This window comes from Hypanus sabinus, chromosome 5, assembly GCF_030144855.1.
Source record: "Hypanus sabinus isolate sHypSab1 chromosome 5, sHypSab1.hap1, whole genome shotgun sequence".
NCBI lineage: Eukaryota > Metazoa > Chordata > Chondrichthyes > Myliobatiformes > Dasyatidae > Hypanus > Hypanus sabinus.
Window position 1 is genome coordinate 14,206,207 of NC_082710.1, and position 21,925 is coordinate 14,228,131.

The 21,925-nt window shown below is 43.1% G+C and overlaps 1 protein-coding gene across 3 annotated transcripts; it reads left to right on the forward strand.

The window, feature by feature from the left end:
* Positions 1-26: 26 nt before the first annotated feature.
* marveld2b (MARVEL domain containing 2b) lies at positions 27-21,363 on the forward strand. Of its 3 annotated transcripts, none has more exons than XM_059969417.1 (7): positions 27-97; positions 3,796-5,006; positions 7,418-7,453; positions 8,824-8,969; positions 12,846-13,017; positions 19,256-19,306; positions 20,732-21,363. In XM_059969417.1, the coding sequence occupies exons 2-7, from the start codon at positions 3,816-3,818 to the stop codon at positions 20,846-20,848; spliced, it is 1,713 nt and encodes a 570-aa protein (XP_059825400.1). In that variant the 5' UTR covers positions 27-97; positions 3,796-3,815; the 3' UTR covers positions 20,849-21,363. The 3 variants fall into 3 exon arrangements, with proteins under 3 accessions (XP_059825400.1, XP_059825402.1, XP_059825403.1); XM_059969419.1 differs by having other exon boundaries at positions 53-97; positions 3,802-5,006; XM_059969420.1 differs by lacking the exon at positions 27-97 and having other exon boundaries at positions 325-5,006; positions 8,827-8,969.
* Positions 21,364-21,925: the final 562 nt, after the last annotated feature.

Here is a 21,925-nt window from a genome sequence, read left to right on the forward strand (position 1 = left end):
CTGGAGAGGTATGTGCGTGACATCATGCCGGAGCCGCCGGGTCATGTGACCGAGAGTTTCCGCCATTTGGGCAGGTGAGAAAGGAGCGGCCGGGGCGGTGAGTATCTGAGAGCGGGCGAGGTGGAGGGGATTTGAATGGGGTCGAGGAGCCTGGTTCCCTTGTAATCGGAGCCGGGCAGCTGCTTCTGCTACCCGGCGCTCCGGCCTGAAACCCCCGTGCGCGGTTCTCTGTCTCTCCGAAACTGGGTTAGTGGAGTTTCGGCTGTTTTCATCGGAGCCCAGGATGTGAAATACGTCTGAGGAAGTAAAATCACGTTTGTTTAAAACTTTGTTGCTTTGCTGTCACTTTTAGTGGTCTTCTTGTGGGACTGGGAATGCCTTCGTTACTCTGTTTCGGTTATTAATTGCACTATTTCGTAATTTCTAATTTATCCTTGCGCTGTACTGCTCTCGCAAAATAACAAAGTTCACCTTATTTATGTTAGGGATTACTTGATTCCGTTTCTGATTTGATGAAGAGTCTCGACCCAAAACGTCGCCTGTTTTCTTCCCTCCATAGATGCTGCCTGATCTGCTGAGTTCCTCCAGCATTTTGTGTGTGTCGCTCTCGATTTCCAGCTTTTGCAGAACCTCTATGTCTCCAATTTAAATTTTGGGACTCTTTCGGCTGCAACCTGTTTCCACAGAACACGTCCCATTTAAGCTTTGTTCTTGCTGAGACATTTCAGCCCGCGCAAAGGGACTCAAGTTTGAACTCTGCACTTGAAACCCTGTCAATAGGCACTGCCATCAGCTCCTCAGACCCATGAAGGCTGGAAATGCAGAGTGAATTCAAGAGAACTGTGAACTAGTCTCATGAAAGAGACTTGAGACTAGTCTCAAGTTCAATAATATAGGAGAAATAGACATAGTTGTACTTCCTAAGGAGGGTGAGATCAAAATGGCCTGCAGTATAATTTGTGCCCTTGTATCACAGTCTCAAAATAAGGTGCAGGTGGGTCAGCCTGGGGAGAACTTCCTCACCAAGAGGGGTAGCTCTTGAAATCCTGTCCCCACAGGGGCTGTAGGGAATCACTTGTTAAATAGGTTGGACCTTTAGATATTAGAAAAAAAATCAAGAGTCAAGTTATTTGCAGGGATGGTTTAAAGCTAATCACCCGTCGAGGACACAGCCTCACAATACCAGGACATCCCTTTAGAACAGAGATGAGGATGAATCTCTTTAGCCAGAGGGTGGCGAATCTATGGAATTCATTGGCACAAACTGCTGTGGAGGCCAAGTCATTGAGTATATTTAAAGCGGAGGTTGATTAGTCATGGCATCGAAAGTTATGGGTAGAAGGAAGGTGAATGGGGTTGAGAGGGATAATAAATTAGCCCTGATGGAATGGACTCAATGGGCCAAATGGTCTATTTTATTCCTATGTCCTATGGCCTTGTCTTATTGAGTGGCAGAGAAGGTATGACAGGTACCTGACAACAAGAAGCTCTTTCTTGTGTTCGTCCTTCCAGGGAATCCCATTCTCAGAGTGTGAATGGTCCCTGATGCTTCAACTTGTAAATCAATCTTAAACTCATCAAATTGGAGCCACAGTGAGCCAAGGCAGGGATATTCCCTGCACATTTGGAAATCTAAGATGATCCACTTGATTCTCCGCACCCCATTCCTAATGCTGAAATAATGCTGCTGCTATCATCTTTATATTTATTCATACCCTGTCTTATTGCTCAGTCTGAAAGACGTAATTGGCCAGTCAGGTACCAGGTTGCTTTCCTGCATTGTTACACTGTCGATGAGTTCTTCACTTCTCCCTCCACATGGAACATTCACTTTGTGCACTGTACTTCAACACCCGAGATATGTAAAACCTTTCTTGGGGCTAGTGAACACTTTGTCTACTGTAAGGTTAATTTGGTCTTTTTCCAAACTCATTTGCAATAGCATGCTCTAAGTGCAAACCTGCTGAACACAAACAACTTTATGATGATTGTTTATAGAACAGATGTTGAAGATTGTTTGCTTAAGGTTGAAGGCAGGTGGTTTGTGTGACAAGTACGCAGGATGAAGATGGTTTGCGTGACGAGTACGCAGGATGAAGTTGGTTTGTGAGACTGGTGTGCAAGTTGAAGACGGGTGGCTTGCGTGACTATCAGACCATAGGGCGTAAGAGCACAATTAGGCTATTCAGCCTATTGAGTCTGCTCTGCCATTCCATCATGGCTGATCCCAGACTCCACTGACCTGCATACACCTGCCTTCTCTCTATATCCTTTGATGCCCTGACCGATCAGAAAACTATCAACTTCTGCTTTAATTATACCAACGGACTTGGCCTCCACCTCAGTATGTGGCAGAGCATTCCACAGCTTCACTAGACTCTGGCTAAAAAATTCCTCCTTACCCCTATTCTAAAGGGTCACCTTTCAATGTTGAGGCTGTGCCCTCTAACTCTAGACACCACAGGAAACGTCCTTTCCACATCCACCCTATCTAGTCTTTTCAACATTTAATAAGTTTCAATGAGATCTCTCCAGATTCTTCTGAATTCCAGTGAGTACAGACCCAGAGCTGCCAAACACTCCCCATATGTTAACCCCTTCATTTCCAGAATCTTTGTGAACCTCCTCTGACTAGCGTCTTGTAAAGCCTCAGCGTTATTTCCTATTCTTTTTTTATATTCTATTCTCCTTGAAATAAATGCCAGCATTGCATTTGCCTTCTTTACCAGAGACTCAACCTGTAAATTAACTTTCTGGGAATCTTGCACGAGGACTGCTAAGTCCTCTGCCCCTCTGATGTTTGAACCCTCTCTCCATTTAGATAACAGTCAGCATTATTGTTCCTTTTATCAGAATACATTATCATACATTTCTCAACAGTGTATTCCATCTGCCACTTTTTTGCCCATTCTTCCAATCTGTCTTAAGTCCTGTTGTAATTATTATTGCTTCCTCAGCACTACCTACCTGTCCACCTATCTTTGTATTATCTGCAAACTTTGTCACAAAGCCATTGATTCCATTACTTAAATCATTGACAAACAACGTGAAAAGTAGCAGTCCCAATATTGACCCCTAAGTCACTGGCAGCCAATCAGAAAAGGCCTCTTTATTCCCACTCGCTGCCTCCTTCCTGTCAGCCATTCCTCTATCCATGCCAGTATCTTTGCTGTAACGCCATGGGATTTTACCGTGTGCGCAGGTTGAAAGTGGTTTGCGTGGCTGGTGGGAGGGTTGAAGACAGGCGGTTTGGGTTACTGCGTTCATCTGGTCCACAGTACCATGTGCCTGTTGCAGCTCGGAAGAGAGAGAGGTGAAGTGGTAACAATTGAAGAAGGGAGGAGGTAGCGGGGGGGACTGAGAAATTTTGTGCTGTAACTGCTGCTTTGCTCGTTGCACAGATACTGGGATCAGTGTGTGGTTATTGAGCTAAAGGAAGTTACAGTAGTAGGTAGAACGTGAAGTTGGTGGGGCTAGTTGAGCTGACCGGTGACCAAACCTTGTTCTGTAAAGTATGTGAGCAAAGTTCTTCCCCAGAAGCTGAAATAAAGTGTGGTAAAATGAGTGACCATCCACAACGGTGTTTATGGGATGTGGATTAAAGTCTGTGTGATTTTTTTTTAACACAAGAAATACTGCAGATGCTGGAAATCTTTAGCAACACGTACAAAAGAGGAGCTCAGCAGGTCAGCCAGCGTCTCTGGAGAGAATAAGCAGATGACCTTTTGGGTCGAGACCCTTCATCAGGACTGAAAAAGAAGGGGGCAGAAACCAGAATAAAGTGTTGTTTTTAAGTTGCAGGGGAAATCGTGCCAATGTCATCGGGACAGAGGTCCAGAGGTTCTCATGAAACGTGGAGGAACCAAGGGAGGGTGATGCAGTACGATGAGGTCCCTCGAGAAAGCCAGCGTTCCCACCCTCACCTGGAAGAGAATGTCAGTGCGCCTGGTGCAAAGTTGTTGAAGGATTGTGATTTAGCAGTGAGTGCAGACCCCCTTCCACCCCCCGCACTGCCTCTGCACCCACCCGTCGGCCCTGAGTTCTATCCAGATGAAGCTGATGAGCCGGTGACTTCCCTGGAGCTGAAGCCGGTGCGGCGTTTTATCCCAGATTCTGTGAAGAACATGTTCAAAGGGAAAAATGACAATCCGCAGGGGAACATGGCTTTTAGCAATACCAGCGACAGAGTGGAGTGCTCACCACCTGCCTCCCCCACACCTTCTGCTAAAGAATATCTCAGGCTGGAAGGGCAGGCATCCGGCACTAGCTCTTACCGGGATCCTTACGGAGGATCGGGGGGAAGCTACAACTCTCGGAAAGAGGTTGAGTCGATGCTCCCTCGCGACCCCTACGATTCACTGGATCGCCACACTCGCACTGTCCAGAGCTACAATGACAAAGTCCAAGAGTACAACCTGAAATACTCCTACATGAAGTCCTGGGCTGGCTTGCTGCGGATCCTGGGCGCCATTCAGCTGCTGTTTGGGGCCGCTGTATTTGCCTGTGTCTGTGCTTACATACATAAAGACAACGAATGGTACAATATGTTTGGGTACTCCCGGCCGTACAGTCACGCTGCCAACAGCTTGCAAGGAGGATATTACTACGATGGGCCAAAGACACCTTTTGTTATTGTCGTTGCAGGCTTGGCGTGGGTGGTGACCATCATCCTCCTGGTGCTGGGGATGTCCATGTACTATCGCACCATCTTACTGGATTCCAACTGGTGGCCACTGACCGAGTTTGCCATTAACATCGTTCTTTTCATCCTCTTTCTGGCTGCCGCTATCGTGTACCTCAACGATATGAACCGTGGCGGCCTGTGCTATTATCCTCTCTTCAACACCCCACTGAACTCGACGTTTTGCCGTGTCGAGGGAGGGCAGATCGCTGCGGTCATCTTTCTCTTTGCCACCATGTTCCTGTATCTCATCAGCTCCATTGTCTGTCTGAAGTTGTGGAGACACGAGGCAAAGAGGAGACACCAAAACTACACTGAGTTTGAGGTAATGAGCTTTTGTTTAAACTTCAAACTCCTTATATTGAGAGGGTACACTTCTCTTCCTCCTCCACGTAGAAAATAAGCAGTTTTATTGGTGGTTGGGGGGGCGGTGTGAGGTAACTACTCTATATGTATTCTCTATCTAAGTATACTGCAGTATATAAAAACAAGGATGAAATGCTGAAACTTTATAAGGCATTGGTCAGACCATACTCCGAGCATGGTGAACAGTTTTGGGCCCCCCTTTGTAAGAAAGGATGTGCTGGCATTGGAAAGGGTCCAGAGGAGATTCACGAGAATGATCTTGGCAATGAAAGAGTTAATGTATGAGGAGCATTTGATGGCTCTTGGCCTGTACTCACTGGAGTTTAGAAGAATGGGGGGGGGGGGGTATCTTGTTGAAACCTATAGAATATTGAATGGCCTAGATTGAGTTGAAGTGAGAGAATGTTTTCTTTAATGGGTGGGTCTAGGACCAGAGGGCACAGCCTCAGAAAAGGATGTCCATCTAGAACAGATACAAGGAGGAATTTCTTTAGCCAAACAGTGGTGAATCTGGGGAATTCATTGCCACAGACAGCTGTGGAGGCCAAATTATTGGGTATATTCAAAGCGAAGTTGATTGGTTCTTGATGGTAATGGGGAGAAGGATAACTAATCAGCTATGAAGGAATGGTGGATGATGGGCCAAATGGCCTGATTCTGCTCCTGTGGGTTACGGTCTAGTACTGTGTTAGACCTGAGTACAGAAGAGGTTCACTAGAGGAATTTCAGCACTTGGAGCATGACGTATAATGGATCAATGTTTCCACAAGGACAGGTGTGATTGACCAAACAGAGAAGTGGTTATTTTCTTCTGCTATTGACTAGGTCAAATTTAACTCTGTGTTCTTTGTTTTAGAATTATTTTTAAAAATAAGTTTTTTTGTGTAAGACCATAGGAAATAGGAGCAGGAGCAAACATTTCTACCTGCTCTGGGGATTCAGTGTCAACAAGGGCGCTCATCCAAATTCAGTACCCTTTCCTGCTTTTCCCACAACATTCCTTAATTCCTTCCATCCTAAGAACTCAGTTTAAGTCCATATTCAATATATTTAATGATTTGGCTTCAAATATCTTCTCTCGTTATGGATTTCAAAGAAAAGGCGAATTACCGTGGAGGCTACATTGTGGTTTGATCGTGTGTATCTGGTGTATGCAGATGTTTTAAAAACTAAACATGTAGGAAGCACTCAGCAAGTCAGGCAGAGTTTTTCTTTGAGGAAAGAACCAGCAGGGTGGATAAAGGAGAATCAGTGGATTTTCAGAAGGCATTAAACAAGGTGCCACACGTGAGTTTGCTAAACAAAGCTAAAGCTGGTGGTATTATAGGAAAGATACTGGCATGGACAGAGGATTAGCTCAGGGCAGCAGAAGGCAAAAAATGAGTATCTGGTTGGCTGCCAGTGACTTGTGATGTTCTGCAGGGCTCGGAGCTGGGGCTGCTTCTTTTCACGTCATATGTCAGTGGTTTGGATGACGGCATTGATGCTGTTGCGGACAAGCAGGTATTTTTGAAGAAGTGGGGAATCTGCTGATGGAATATAAAAGCAATGGGGAAGAAATAGCAGATGGAATACAATGTTTGGAAGAAAGAATAAATGTGTAAACTATTTATAAAGGGGAAGAAAATTCAAGAATCAGAGAGGCAAAGGGACTTGGGAGGATTCCATAAAGTCTAACTTGCCGGTTGATTCGATGGTAAGGAAGGCAAATGCTATGTTAACATTCATTTTAAGAGAACTAGAATATAAGAGCAAGGATGTAATGCCAAGGTTTTATATGGTACTGGTCAGACTGTACTTAGGGTATTGTGAGCAGTTTTGGGCCCATTATCTCAGTAAAGATGTGCTGGCATTGGAGAAGATCCAGAGGAGGTTCATGAGAATAATCCGGGAAATTAAAGGGTTAATGTGTGATGGCCTAGGGCCTGTACTCAGGGAGTTTAGAAGAATGAGGAGAGGGGAAGCTCATTGAAAACTATTGAATATTGAAAGGCCTAGACAGATGTAGAGGGGATGTTTCCTATAGTGCGGGAGTTTAGGATCAGAGAGCAGTCTCTGACTAGAACAGGGATGAGGAGGAGATTTCTTTAACTAGAGGGTGGTGTATCTGTGGAATCCATTGCTACAGACAGCTATGGAGGTCAAGTCACTGGGTTATTTAAAGGGGTGGCTGATAGATCCTTGGTGAGTAATGGTGTGAAAGGTTATAGGGAGAAGACGGGAGAATGGGTTTGAGAACTGTGATTTAAGACTCAATGGGCTGAATGGCCTATGTCTCATGGTCTTAATATGTAGAGTTAACATTTCAGATCTGTGATAGTGCATCAAATATTGTTCCCAGTGTGAAATTTTGTTTTTTTTTAAATCTAGCTGAGAAATACAGAAGCGGAGACATCCACAGAAACGGTAGGGATGCTGTTCTTAGAGGCTTCCATTTAATTTAAAATGCCTTTTGTTTTCATTTCTGGTTAACTCCTGCACTTTGTTAGCTTGTGAAGCACAAACAGTTGTTAAATCTATGATGGCGATACGTCAAATGGAGTTAGCGGGAAAATGATTTTGTGATCTATCTCGTTCGTTCGAGCTGTGGACGTTATGAGAAAGCGTGTTTAATGTGTGTATGTGCTGCCATATACTACCATGAGATTCTTTATCTTGCAGAAAAATAAATAAAATAGAATTTGCAAAAAGCTATACATAAACAGAGATAAACAACCAATGTGCAAAGAAAGGCAAACTGCAAATAAAAATTAACACTGAGAACACGAGTTGTAGAGTCCTTGAAAGTGAGTCTGCAGGTTGTGGAATCAGTTCTGCATCGAGGTGAATGAAGTTATCTGCCCTGGTTCAAGAGCCTGATGGTTGGGGGGAAATTCCTACAAAAAGTAGTGAATATGGTCTGGTCCATCACAGGTAAAGCTCTCCCCACCAGCCAGCACATCTATACAAAATAACATCACAGAAAAGCAGCATCCATCATCAGGAACCTCCTCCAGCCAGAACAGGCGTTCTCCTCACTGATGCCAAGAGGAGGAAGGTAGGGGGGCCTCAGTGCTCACATCACCAGCTTCAGGAACAGTTCCTACCCTTCAACCATCAGGCTCTTGAACCCAAGGGATAACTTCATTCGACTTCACTGAACTGTTCCCACAACCAATGCACTCACTTTAAAGGACTCTTTGTCTCATATTCTCGATACTTTTTCTTATTTATTTATTATTGTTATTTCTTTTTGTACTTGAAAAGTTTGTTGTCTTTTGCACACCGGTTGAATGCCCAAGTTGATGCGGTCTTTCATTGATTCTATCACGTTATTATTCTATCGTGGATTTCTTGAGTATGTCTGCAAGAAAATTGCTTGCATATGGTGGCGTATATGCTCTTTGATAATACATTTACTTTGAACTCTGAATAACTGTTCCTGAACCTGGTGGTTTGGGTCCTGAAGTTTCTGTACCTGCTGCCTGACGGTGGTATTGGGAAGAGGACACGGCCTGACCTGAATCTGCCCCATCCCAGCACAATTGTGGTGCCATGTAGCATTGTGAAGAATGTCATTGGTATTCAGGCAGCACTGCTGATTCCATTTTTTTTGAAATATGTTACACAGTAATTTAATTTTTCAAGGAGTCTAAAGGAGCACAGGACTGGGGGTTGGGGTAAGAAACTCGAGGTTCCCAACCATCAGGATTTAGAAATTATCAGGCAACAGACTGCCAAAGTTTTTCACGTCCCACTGGCCTCCATATTCCATTACATTTGTGTCTCTATTTTAGCAGGCATGGCAATCTAAAGAGAAGTCTGTTGTAACCAACCCAAGTCACAAGGAGCAACAGCCAGTAGAAAAGAAACCGGCTGTGCTAAGTGGGTCCATTCCTGCGGGCCACATTCCGAAACCCCTCATTATGGCAGACTATCTGGCGTAAGTACAGAGTAAACCATTTTATCTTGGTAAATAAATCATTGGATCTCGTCTCAACGTGGCTGTCAAAAGGGATGACATACTGTATCTAATGAATGAGACTGACTTTTAAATCAAGCTGTTTCTTCTTACCCAGAGCTCGGTTTTTATTCCTGGAATTGGTGCAGGGACACCACGAAGTGTGTTGGTAGCTGATGCTGTACCTAGTTTTTCTATCACTCTGCTGCTCAGCTCAAGGCTATGCAATGATTTCCAGGTGTCGGGGGTCATGGAGTGTGTGAAGTTAACATTACCAGAGAGAAGGTTCTTGGGAAACTGAAAGGTCTGAAGGTAGATAAGTCACCTGGACCAGATGGTGTACACCCCAGGGTTCTGAAGGAGGTGGCTGAAGAGATTGTGGAGGCAGTAATAATGATTTTTCAAGAATTACTAGATTCTGGAATGTGACTGACAAATCTGTTAGAATTCTTTGTCAATCCTGCCTGTTATTTCTTCAAAGAAGAATGGGTTGATGTTGTGTACTTGGATTTTCAGAAGGCCTTTTTACAAGGTGCTACACACGAGGCTGCTTAACAAGCTACAAGCCCATGGTATTACAGGAAAGATGCTAGTATGGATAAAGCTGGGGCTGATTGACAGGAGGCAAAGAGTGGGAATAAAGAGAGCCTTTACTGGTTGGCTGCCAATAGCTGGTAGTATTGCACAAGGGTCTGTGTTGGGAATGATTCTTTTTACGTTATATGTCAATGATTTGGATGATGGAATTGATGGCTTTGTTGCAATGTTTGCAGACGGTATGAAGATAGTTGGGGAGGCAGGTAGTTTTGAGGAAGTAGAAAGACTGCAGAAGGACTTAAACAGATTAGGAGAATGGACAAAGAAGTGGCAGATGAAATACAGTGTCAGGAAGTGTATGGTCATGCACTTTGATAGAAGAACTGAAAGGGTTGACTATTTTCTAAAGTGGAGAGAAAACACAAAAATCTGAGATGCAGAAGGACTTGGGAGTTCTTGTGCAAGATTCCCTAAAGGTTACTTTGCAGATTGAGTCTATGGTGAGGAAGGCAAATGTGATGTTAGCATTCACTTCGAGGACTAGAATATAAAAGCGAGGATGTAATGTTGAGACTTTATAAAGCACTGGTGTGACCTCTCTTGGTGTTCTGTGAACATTTTGGGCCCATTATCTCTGAAAGGAAGTGCTAAAACATTCAAAGGAGGCTCACAAAAATGATTCCAGGATTGAACGGCTTCTCATATGAAGAGTGTTTGATGGCTCTGGGCCTGTATTCACCAGAATTCAGAAGAATGAGCGGTGACATCAAATGGTGAAAGGTCTTGATAGAGTGGATGTGGAGAGGATGTGTCCTGTGGTGGGAGAGTCTAAAATCCAAGGACACAGCCTCAGAATAGAAGGACGTTCTGTTAGAATAGAGATGAGGAGGAATTTCTTTAGCCAGAAGGTGGTAAATCTGTGGATTTCTTTGCCACTGGCAATTGTGGAGGCCAAGTCTGTATGCATATTTAAGGCAGAGGTTGATAGATTCTGATTGGTCAGGGCATGATGGGATTCGGGTGGAAGGCAGGAAATTGGGGCTGAGTGGAAAATTGGACCAGCCAAGATGAAATGGTGGAACAGACATAATGGGCCAAATGGCCTAATTCTGCTCCTTTATCTTATGGTCTTATGGTCAGTGGTTTTGTCAGATAAGTATGTGGATTAACTCTCAGACTTCACTGAGTTTTACCCTTTACACCTCCTGCTATCACCAATGTATTTTCTTTTGAGCAACACTTTCCCTTGTATTGTTTGCTTGTTTATTTGCCTTGTTTAGAGATACAGTAGAAAATAGGCAGTTCCAGTCCTTTGCACTACAGTGTCCAGCAACCTCTGATTTAAACCTAGCCTAATCACAGGGCAGTTTACAATAACCAATTAACCTACTAACCATCTATGGACCTGAACAGTCAGAGAGAACTAATACGTCCCCCAGGAAGATCAAACAGCCTCTTTAGAGATGCCGTTGGAATTGAACTCTACAATCTCTCCACTTTATCTTGTATCAGTACCCTCCTTTAGGACTTCTGGGCAGTGCGTTTACCAGAAGGGTAACCCCAGACATTATCGTTACTCTTCAGAAATTGTCTGCCTGGCATCAGTGGTTGCATAACTGAGACCTGTTATGTGCACCAGCTGCTCATATGACCATCCACCACCTGCTCCCATGGCTTCACTTGACCCACTGTTAGGAGGGCAAAGGTCACTGCACACTGATGCCAAAACCCTATCCCATTTGTGAAGCATGGTGGAAGGAGCGTCATGGTTTGGGGCTGCTTTGCTACCTCAGGGCCTGGACAGCTTGCAATCGTTGAGGGAACAATGAATTCAAAATTGTATCAAGACATTTTACAGGAGAATGTCAGGCAAACAGTCCAACACCTGAAGCTTAATAGAAGTTGGATAATGTAATATTCCGAAAGACGAGAGTAAATCAACAACAGAGTGGTTTAAGAAGAAGAAAATTCATGTTTTGGAATGGCCGAGTCAAAGTCCTGACCTTAATCCTGTAGAAATGATGTGAAAGAACCTGAAGGAAGTAGTTCATGCAAGGAAGCCCACCAACGTCCCAGAGCTGAAGCTGTTTTGTAAGGAGGAATGGTCTAAAATTCTTCCAAGCTGATGTGCAGGACTGATCAACAGCTACCAGAAACATTTGGTTGAAGTAATTGGTGTACAAGCGGGTCACACTAGTTGCTGAAATCAAAGATTCACATACTTATTCTCAACAAATGCTTGTAATATTGGATAATTTGTCTCAATAAATAAATTAACAAATCTAATGATTTTTGTGTTATTTATTTAGTTGGGTTTTAGGACTTGCATGAAGATCTGATCACATTTTAGGTCATGTTTTTGCAGGAGTTTTGAAAATTCTACAGTGTTCACAAACTTTGTAGCACCACTGTACAGTGGACTAATAAGATTATCATTGTTGATTCAGGGTCTGAGCTTGTGGAAGTTATTGCCATGCTAAACTGGCTTAGAGCTGTTGGGATAGAAGTTAGTTATTAGTGTCCTCAGAGTAATACAGTATGGAGATAGCCCCATCAGGTCCATGCAGATCACAGCATCCTCCCTGCTAGTCCCAGTTTCCCAAGCTTGGACTAGAGGGCTGAGTTATAGGGAGAGGCTGGTCGTGTTGCGCCTTTATTCCCTGGAGCGCAGGAGACGGAGGGATGACCTCACAGAAGTTTATAAAATCACCAACCCAAACCACTCCCCTCCATGTACCCATCCAAATGCCTTTTTAAGTGTTGCACTTGTACCCGCCTCGACCACATCCTCTGGCCGCTCACTACCTTCTGTGTAAAGAAGTTACCTCTCAGCGCTCTTAAATCTCTCCCTGCTTGTATCTGTGCTGAGCCCTGGGGAAAAGACCTCTGACCATGCAATCTATCCATACCGCTCATAATTTAATAACTTCATCCCTCATTCTCCTGCACTTCAGAGAATAAAGAGCCAGTGTGGCCAACTTCTCCCTATAACTGGGCCCCTCTGGTCCAGACAGCATCCTTGTAAATCTCTTCTGCACCATCTCCACCTTGACAAAGTCCTTCCTATAACAGGGTGACCCGTTCTCCAATGTCTCACTATTTTTGATGGAAAACTGTTTCTAAACCTGATGAGAGATGGGTGAGGTTCACCTGATCATGAAATCCTGCTGATGTTTACAGCGAAGCAAATACAGAACAAAATAGTGTTTCCTTGATTGCAGATCCCTACACATTATACAGTATGTCTGTGTTAATTTTTTAAAATAAAATGAATGGAGCATTGAGTTAGATTATTTTAAAAAGGAATTTTTTTTTGTTTAGTAAGTACCCGACTATTAGAACGCCTGAGGAGCGGGAACGCTACAAAGCTGTATTCAACGACCAGCATGCGGAATACAAAGAACTTCATGCAGAGGTGCAAGCCACTCTGAAGAAATTCAATGAGATGGATGCCATGATGAGCAGACTCCCTCAGCACGCAGGATCCCAGCAGGTCAGTACGCCGCGTCAAATCTCAGAATCAGGTTTATTTTCACTGGGATGTGACGTGAAATTTGCACACAATCTTGCCTTAATATTCACCATTTTACTGCCTTTTTTAAATGTAATGAAAGCAATAATAGTTACTTATTCAGATATACAGCATGGAATAAATAGGCTCTTCGAGCCACGTTGCCCCAGCAACCCCTGACAACTCTGATTTAACCCTAGTTTAATTAAATTTACCAAGACCACTTAACCTACCCGGCGGGAGTTTAGACTGTGGGAGGAAACCAGAGCACCTGGAGATGAGGGGGAAATAGAGATTCCTTACAGAGGATGCTGGGACTGAACTCTGAGCTCCTCCTGGAGTTGGAGAAGCGCTGCGCTCACTGCTCTATCGCAGTGGTTTGCATGGCGTGGCTAGACTGACCCAGATTCAATTCCGCTGCTGACTTAAAGAGTTTAAACGCTCCTCCTGTGACTGAGGGGTGGGGGTTTCCTCAGTTTCAATCCCCTTATAGGTTCACGTTAGTAAGTTGTGCACATGCTATGTTGGCACCAGAAGCATGGCAACATTTGTGGGCTGCCCCCAGCACATCTCAGTCACTGCTGGTTTTTGACACAAGTGACACATTTCACTGTATGTTTGTAAGTACCTTTGACAAAGAATGCTGATCTTTAACTCTGTGATGAGAAATATGATTGTTTCGTGTATGCCTTTGATTGGGAAAATAACTGCGTGGTTTTATCTGAAAAGTGATTCATTTTACAAGATAAATTTGTATTCAAATATTTCAGCAAGGCACTGATTACAACCTTGTGTCCATCCACTCTGCAGATGAAGAATAAAGATTTTTACAGCTAAGACCGGTTTGCTTGGTCACGTTAGTGTAAAAGTGCCTTCTGTTATTCCGTCAGCTCTTGTTCCTGAGCCTATATCTAATATTGATACCATTTTTAAAAATTTGGAATAGTAAGAAAATTTTCTTAAAGTTGTTGTAGTCAGGGGATGGGTAGTGGGGATAAACTCCCATTACATTTGTAAAGCTTGCAATGACACGTGTCACAAATAGCCTCTTGCAACCAAGCCCAGATCCCGGCCTTCACGTATTGCTTAGCTACCAAGCCTGGCGGAATCATTTCTACTGACAGGAGAAGGAGCAAAGGCAGGTTTCTGGTGCTTTAAAACCAGTTGTTTTGTGCAGATTGAGCTTGTCAGCTGTGGTTAGCAGGTCATCTAGGAGAAGGAAAACTGTGATCTCAACTTGTGATTATACTCACTCGTGGGGATGATTTCAGGAGTAAACCATGAGGGGAAAAAGTACTGAGGTAGCCCTACATTGAATTTAGTGCTGACTGTCAACTCCTGCAATGCTGCTGGTGCCAAACTGTACTTCTCCTGGATGAGATCCCAACCAAAACCGACGAGACCCATCTGCACAAAATGGCTGGTTTTAAGGTGCTGGCAGCCTGCCTTTGCCCCTTCCTGTCAGCGGAAATGATTCCTTTGGATTCACCAGCTCTGTGGAGGTGGGGAGCCTGCTGCACGAGCTACAGCTTGTACTACCTTGGCTCGTGTAAACAGCAGGGTAGGGTCACCCATGTTTACACAGCAAACATGATTGACCCTGATCGACGGAGGGCCCTGAGGAGAAAGGCCTCTGGTGGTTGCATTGTTACTTATACACAAGTGATCATCTCAGAATTGTGACTCGTGTTTTATTGATAGTTTGCACGTCTTAGTCAACCTTTGCTTGTGTTGGTACAATCTTTCTGTGTACAAGCAAGCAGCTTATTTTTCACATCTGTCCAATTGCTGTTACCCACAGTTGATTTTCAGTTAAGTCAGTAACTGGCTTTCTAGGCTTTGAGAGAAATTGAATCGTGTTTTCCTCTCTCATTCTCTGGTGCATAAACACTTTTACTGACTGGCTGACCTATGAGGATTACATTTTCTCAAGAAGCAGCCAGCATTCTTTTTTGCAAAGATCAAGATGATGCATTTAATTTAAGCCTCTTTTTGAACATCGTGTGAACTTCACTTGTACCTACTGCCTGTAATGCCTCTGGTATTTAGGGCAGCAGTGAAAGTCCTCCATTTCTGGCGGTGTTCATGTCAGTAGCTCGGTTTTCACTACTGTCAATTGTCCAAGTCCCGGGTGGAGACTCAGGAATACCATCGCACCCAGATGTAAGATGATTCTTCATTGCTGTTTACATAACAGTTTTGTTTTTACCAGTCAGGCCTTTTAGCCTAGAGCTGAACCCCCGAACCTAGATGATTGGTGAACCACTCTTAGTCTGGCCTCTACCCTTTGACCTGTTTGGCATGGGTGACCCTACCAAGAGCCAAAGCATAAAAACCCTGACTCCAGCCAACATAGCTCTCTGGGTCTTAAAAGGATCCTTTTCTGGTTGGCTGCCAGTGACTAGTGGTGTTCCACAGGAGCTGGGTATTGGGACCGCTTCTTTTTATGCTGTATATCAGTGATTTAGATGATGGAGTAGATGGCTTTATTGCCAAATTTGCAGATGATACAAAGATTGGTGGAGGAGCCGGTAGTGTTGAGGAAACAGGTAGGATGCAGAAGGACTTAAACAGATTAGGAGAATGGGCGAGAAAGTGGCAAATGAAATACGATGTTGGAAAATGCATGGTCATGCACTTTGGTAGTAGAAATAAATGTGCAGACTATTTTCTAAACGGGGAGAAATTCCAAAAATCTGAGATGCAAAGGGACTTGGGAGTCCTTGTGCAGAACACCCTGAGGATTAATTTGCAGGTTGAGTCAGTGGTGAGGAAGGCAAATGCTATGTTAGCATTCATTTCAAGAGGTCTGTAATACAAGAGCAAGGATGTGATGCTGAGGCTGTATAAGGCACTGGTGAGACCTCACCTTGAGCATTGTGAACAGTTTTGTGCCCCTCATCTTAGAAAAAATGTGCTGGCATTGGAGAGAATCCAGAGGTTCACAAGGATGATTCCAGGAATGAAAGGGTTATCATACGAGGAATGTTTGATGGCTCTGGGTCTGTACTCACTGGAATTCAGAAGGATGAGGGGGATCTCATTGAAATCTTTCAAAAGTTGAAAGGCCTAGACAGAGTAGATGTGGAAATAATGTTTCCCATGGTGGGGGACTCTAGGAGAAGAGGACACAGCCTCAGGATAGAGGGGCACCCTTTCAAAGCTGAGATGCTTCTTTAGCTAAAGGATAGTGAATTTGTGGAATTTGTTGCTGTGGAGGCCAGGTCATTGGGTGTATTTAAGGCAGAGATTGATAGATTCTTGATTGGACTTGACATCAAAGTTTACGGGGAGAAGGCGGGAACTGGAGTTGAGGAGGAGACAGGAAACAGGATCAGCCATGATTGAATGGCAGAGCAGACTCAATGGGCCAAATGGCCTAATTTTGCTCCTATGTTTTATGGTCTTATTGGTCATCAGGGCACACAAGCCTCCAAACCCTATGACAAGGTTGTGGTCCTCTTGGAGAAACTCAAATTGTAAAGGCTGTTTTTTGGATCAAGTTAAAGCTTCTGTACCTTCTTCCTGATGGCAGCGGTGAGAAGAGAGCATGACCTGGGGGGTGGGGTTTACAGATGATGGCCCTCCACCACCCAAACTTTATTCATACAGTGAACTCCAGTTAACTGGGACGTATTAGGGCCAGTATATGTTGGCGCAGTTAAGCGACTGCCCCACTTCACTGAATTTTCATAGAAATAGTTAAATAGGTATTTAAAAAAAACAAACTGAGTTTCAAATTATGTAATTAACTGAAGTACAGAACAAATTTGAATACTACTAATAATGCTACAGTACTATAAAACTGTGTTAATTCTTAATAGTCATTGATGGAAGAATTCAACAAAATGAGTGCAGACACCTGGAGCAGATAATGGACTGCCTTCATACAATGCTGTCGATGATTACGTCTGCAAATCGTTATTTTCATTGTAGCATCTAGATGATTGTCGATTCCTTCAAATTCTTCATAGTTCCTAACTTGATGAAGTAGTGAAATAGTTTGATTTTCACTCCCAGCCATCTCTGGCATCTCCAAGCTGGAATGCTTGACACCACAGTGAGCAAAACAGTTCAGAATTGCCTACTTCTCACCAACGATCAGTGACAAAAATCACTGCTATTTGAACACAAACGCACGCAACTGACACTATTTAAAAACTTTTTGCTCTAAGCACAGTTAACAGCCACTCAAGGGTGTGCGACTGATGCTTATTAGAACCTGTTTGGCAACAGTCCCCTGCCCTGATTAAAACAGCATGGTGTCCTAAATAAACAAAGGGAATCTTGACAATTCTCTGGACTAATTTTTGTTCTTTAGGAGTTGTCCCAGATTAGCTGCTGCCCTGATTAACCGATGACCCAATTAACCAGAATCCACTGTATTTGGGGTTGTGTTCTCAAGCTTGTTAACATAAGATCCTTAAAGGTTCTGAGGTCTAGTGCTAACAGTCCCAGGAAACAAGGAAGTAGACACCTTGCACTGCTTGAATGCACAATCTTCCTTAAATATTGAGACTATTTATTCAAGCGCAGTCTCATAAGAGCCCTGAAAGTTCAATCAGTGTCTCCTTACTTTATATTTCATACCCCTTGCAATAAAAGGCAACATTGTATTAGCATTTCTAATTACTTACTTAACCTACATGTTAGCTTCTTGTTTCTTATAGCGGAATCCCACAACTTGTTTGTATTGTCACACTTTGAAATCAGACACTATTTAAAGAGATTCTGCAAATGCTGGAAATCCAAAACAACACACACAAAATGCTGGAGGAACTCAGCAGGTCAGGCAGCATCTATGGAGGGGAATAAACAGTCAATGTTTTGGGCTGAGACCCTTCATCAGGCCTCCTATTACTCTATTTAAATAATTTGCTTTTTCATCCTTGCTTTCAGAGAAGATAACTACACATTCTTAACAAGGGGAGTTGAGTATGGGAGCAAAGAGGTCCTTCTGCAGCTGTACAGGCCCTGATGAGACCCCACCTGGAATATTGTGTGCAGTTTTGGTCTCCAAATTTGAGGAAGGACATTCTTGCTATTGAAGGAGTGCAGCGTAGGTTCACGAGGTTGATTCCTGGGATGGCGGGACTGTCACATGTTGAAAGATTGGAGCGACTGGGCTTGTATACACTGGAATTTAGAAGGAAGAGAGGGGATCTGATTGAAACATATAAGATTATTAAGGGATTGGAAACGCTAGAGGCAGGAAACATGTTCCCGATGTTGAGGGAGTCCAGAACCTGAGGCCACAGTTTAAGAATAAATGGTAGGCCATTTAGAATGGAGTTCAGGAAAAACTTTTTCACCCAGAGAGTTGTGGATCTGTGGAATGCTCTGCCTCAGAAGCCAGTGGAGTCCAGTTCTCCGGATGCTTTCAAGGAAGAGTTAGATAGAGCTTTTAAAGATAGCGGAGTCAAGGGATATGGGGAGAAGGCAGGAACGGGGTACTGATTGTGGATGATCAGCCATGATCACATTGAATGGTGGTGCTGGCTCGAAGGGCCAAATGGCCTACTCCTGCATCTATTGTCTATTCTCCATGTGCCAACTTATTGTGTCCTGTCCAAATGCCTTAACAGGCTCATTGTAGTCCCCTCATCACTTGTTAACCTGCCTGTCATTTTGTGATAATATCAAATATATTTCAATGAACGTTGTACTGGGCAGATTCAGATTTATTTACTGCATGCACAATGAAACATACAGTGAAATGTATTGTGTGCATTTTCATTGCTTGTGTAAACGTGATGTGGATTCAGTGAGCAGATTAGAGCTGGATAGACCTGTGGTGGGTTTACCAGTCAGCAGATCCTTCCCCTACCATGGTGGACACTTCACCTTGGAGTGCCTCTGTGCCTTTTGCCTTTATCCTGCTGCCCCTTGCATCTGTGAGGATTTAAGACGCATGTTTATTTGTCACATGTACATCGAAACATACACTGAAGTGCGTCATTTGTGTTAACAACCAACACACCCAAGAATGTGCTGGGGGCAGCCCGCAAGTGTGGCCACATATTCAGGCACCAAAGAAACATTCTTCGCAGTTTAAAATCAGGAAACATTCTGTCAGGATTTTGTATTTTTGTAAACAATAGTGGAGAAAAGTACAAGTGGAATTAAGAAAATAATCTATCTTTTCTATTACTATAATTGTGTAAAAAAATTCAGACAACCCAACATCCTTTACTGAACATCTGTAACTTCTAACCCTTAGGAGTATGACAGGATTGCAAATGTTTTCCATGAATATCAGAAGAAGAAAAATGTGAGTATAACATGGTAACATTTTCAAGGATCATCTTTGTTTGCCATATATAATTACATATATTAGGAATTTGCTGTACTGTGTTTGCAGTTCCCAATTTTAGAGAAAATTTACAAAGATCTTACCGGGACTGGAACCTGTGTTATGGGGAAAGATTATGACTTTACTCCCTGGCACGTAGGAGAATAAGGAGAGATTTGATAGAGGTATACAAAATTATGAGGGGTATAAATAGGGCAAATACAAGCAGGCTTTTTCCACTGAGGTTGTGTGAGACTAAAACTATAGGTCATTGATCAAGGGTGAAAGGTGAAATGTTTAAGGGAAACCTGAGGGGGAGCTTCACTCAGAGGGTGGTGAGAGTGTGGAACGAGCTGCCACTGTAGGTGGTGGATGTGCAGTTGATTGCGATGTTTAAGAGAAGTTTGGATAGGTTAATGGATGGAAAGTGGGTTTGCAGTGCTGTGGTCCCAGTGCAGGTTGATTGGACTAGGCATAACAGTGGTTTGGCATGCACTAGAGGGGTTAAAGTTTGCTCTAATCAGATTATTCTCATTGTCCTACATGATGTGAAGTTTGTTATTCTGCAGCAGCAATACATTAAAAAAATTACTATAAATAACAAAATAAATCGTACAAAAAAAAGGAGTATCAAGGTAGTGTTCATGGGTTTATTGACTATTCAGAAATCTGAATAGAAGATGTCCCTGAAATGCTGAGCGTAGCTCCTGTACCACCTCCCTGATGGTAGTAACGAGAGCAGAGCAAGACCTGGGCGGTGAGGGTCCTCAGTGATGGATGTGGCACTGCCAGTTGAAGATGGCCTCAGTGGTGCAGAGGGTTCTGCTCGTGATGGAACTGGCTAAGACTTGCAGCCCTCTGCATCCTCTTGTGCTCCTGTACATTGGAGCCACCATACCAGGCAGTGATGCAACCAGTCAAAATGATCTCCACTGTACATCTGTAGAAATGTGCAAGTTTTTGGTGACATACTAAATCTCCTTCAACTAATTGAGTAGAGCCCCTGCCATGCCTTCCTCATGGTTGCATCAATGTGTTGGGCTTGTACCCTATCTATACCCCTCATAATTTTGTACACCTCTCTCAAGTCTCCCCTCATTCTCCTAGGAAATAAAGTCTTAACCTATTCAACCTTTCCCTGTAATTCAGGTCGTCAAGTCCTGACAAATTCCATGTAAATTTTCTCTGCACTTTTTCAATCTTATTTTCTTCTTTCCTGTAGGTAGGTGACCAAAAATGCTTACTGTGCATTCCCTACCCTAGTTTGTCCTCCCAAAGTCCAACACCTCACATTTTCCACCCTGGGGGAAAAAGTCTCCCACTGTCTACTCGATCTAGGCCTTGTATTAAACATTAACCTGAATCCAGACACTGGATGATGCTGTGCTTATTTATTTTGTGCAGGATCCCACTTTCCTGGAGAAAAAAGAACGTTGTGAATATTTGAAAAACAAGCTCTCCCATATCAAGCAGAGAATTCAAGAATATGACAAGGTCATGAACTGGAATGATAACTGTTAAGGAGCTGACAAATCTGGAAGAATCTCAGAACAAGTCGTCCCTGGTCTCTGCAACAACATTAACCTGAGGCAAAAATGCAAATAAACTGCAGATGCTGGATATCTAAAATAAAAACAGAAAAATACCAGGAACTATCGTGAAATTGGGCAGCATTCACAGAGGGAGATACATGTTAACTACCTCCAGAACTTCAGAGTGTTGCAGTTTCCCCTCCAGAGATATTGCCTGCCCTAATGAATTTCTATAGATTGTTGTCTTTATTGTATCTGACTACTGTTTTATATTTCATAATTACAAAATCTTACATTATTGTACCTTCTGAGAACATAAAGACCTTTTAAACTTAATTTAATCTTTTGTGTTTACATGTTCCCTCTGGTATATGTATATATAACTTTTGATATTTTTCTCCTGTTTTAGTTAATACTTTTATATGAATCCCCTGTTTATATTCCATGTGCAAAAATAAAATAGCTGAGAATTCTTTGTCAGGGCTTCAGTTCAGTCATCACAGCCATTTGAATTTGCTGTTTGAATATGTGCACTCACTGGTCACTTTACACCTGTATACCTCAAATGCAAATGTCTAATTAGCCAATCATATGGCAGCAACTCTACATAAAAGCATGTAGACATGGTCAAGAGGTTTAGCTGTTCAGACCAAAATGGGGAAGAAATGTGAGCTAAGTGACTGGTTTTGGATGGTTTGAGTATCTCAGAAACTTGATCTCCTGGGATTTTCATGCACAACAGGCTTGAGAGTTTACAGAGAATGGTGTATTAAAAAGTAACAACATCCAGTGAGCAGTAGTTGTGTGGGTGAAAATGCCTAGTCAATGAGAGAGGTCAGAGGAAAATATAATCAAAATCAGGTTTAATATCACTGACTTATGTTGTGAAATTTGTTAACTTTGAAGCAGCAGTGCAATGCAATACATAGTAAATATAGAAAAAAAATCTGAATTATTCAGATTCAGTTTATTCTCATTTAGAAACCACAAATGCAATGCAGTTAAAAAATGAGACAACGTTCCTCCAGAATGATATCACAAAAGCACATGACAAAACAAACCACAC

Coding starts and splice junctions, on each gene's coding strand:
- marveld2b (XM_059969417.1), top strand. CDS start 3,816: ATGTCATCGGGACAGAGGTCCAGAGGTTCTCATGAAACGTGGAGGAAC. Junction 8,970..12,845: donor ATTATGGCAGACTATCTGGC/GTAAGTACAGAG, acceptor TTTTTTGTTTAG/TAAGTACCCGACTATTAGAA. Junction 19,307..20,731: donor AATATCAGAAGAAGAAAAAT/GTGAGTATAACA, acceptor TATTTTGTGCAG/GATCCCACTTTCCTGGAGAA.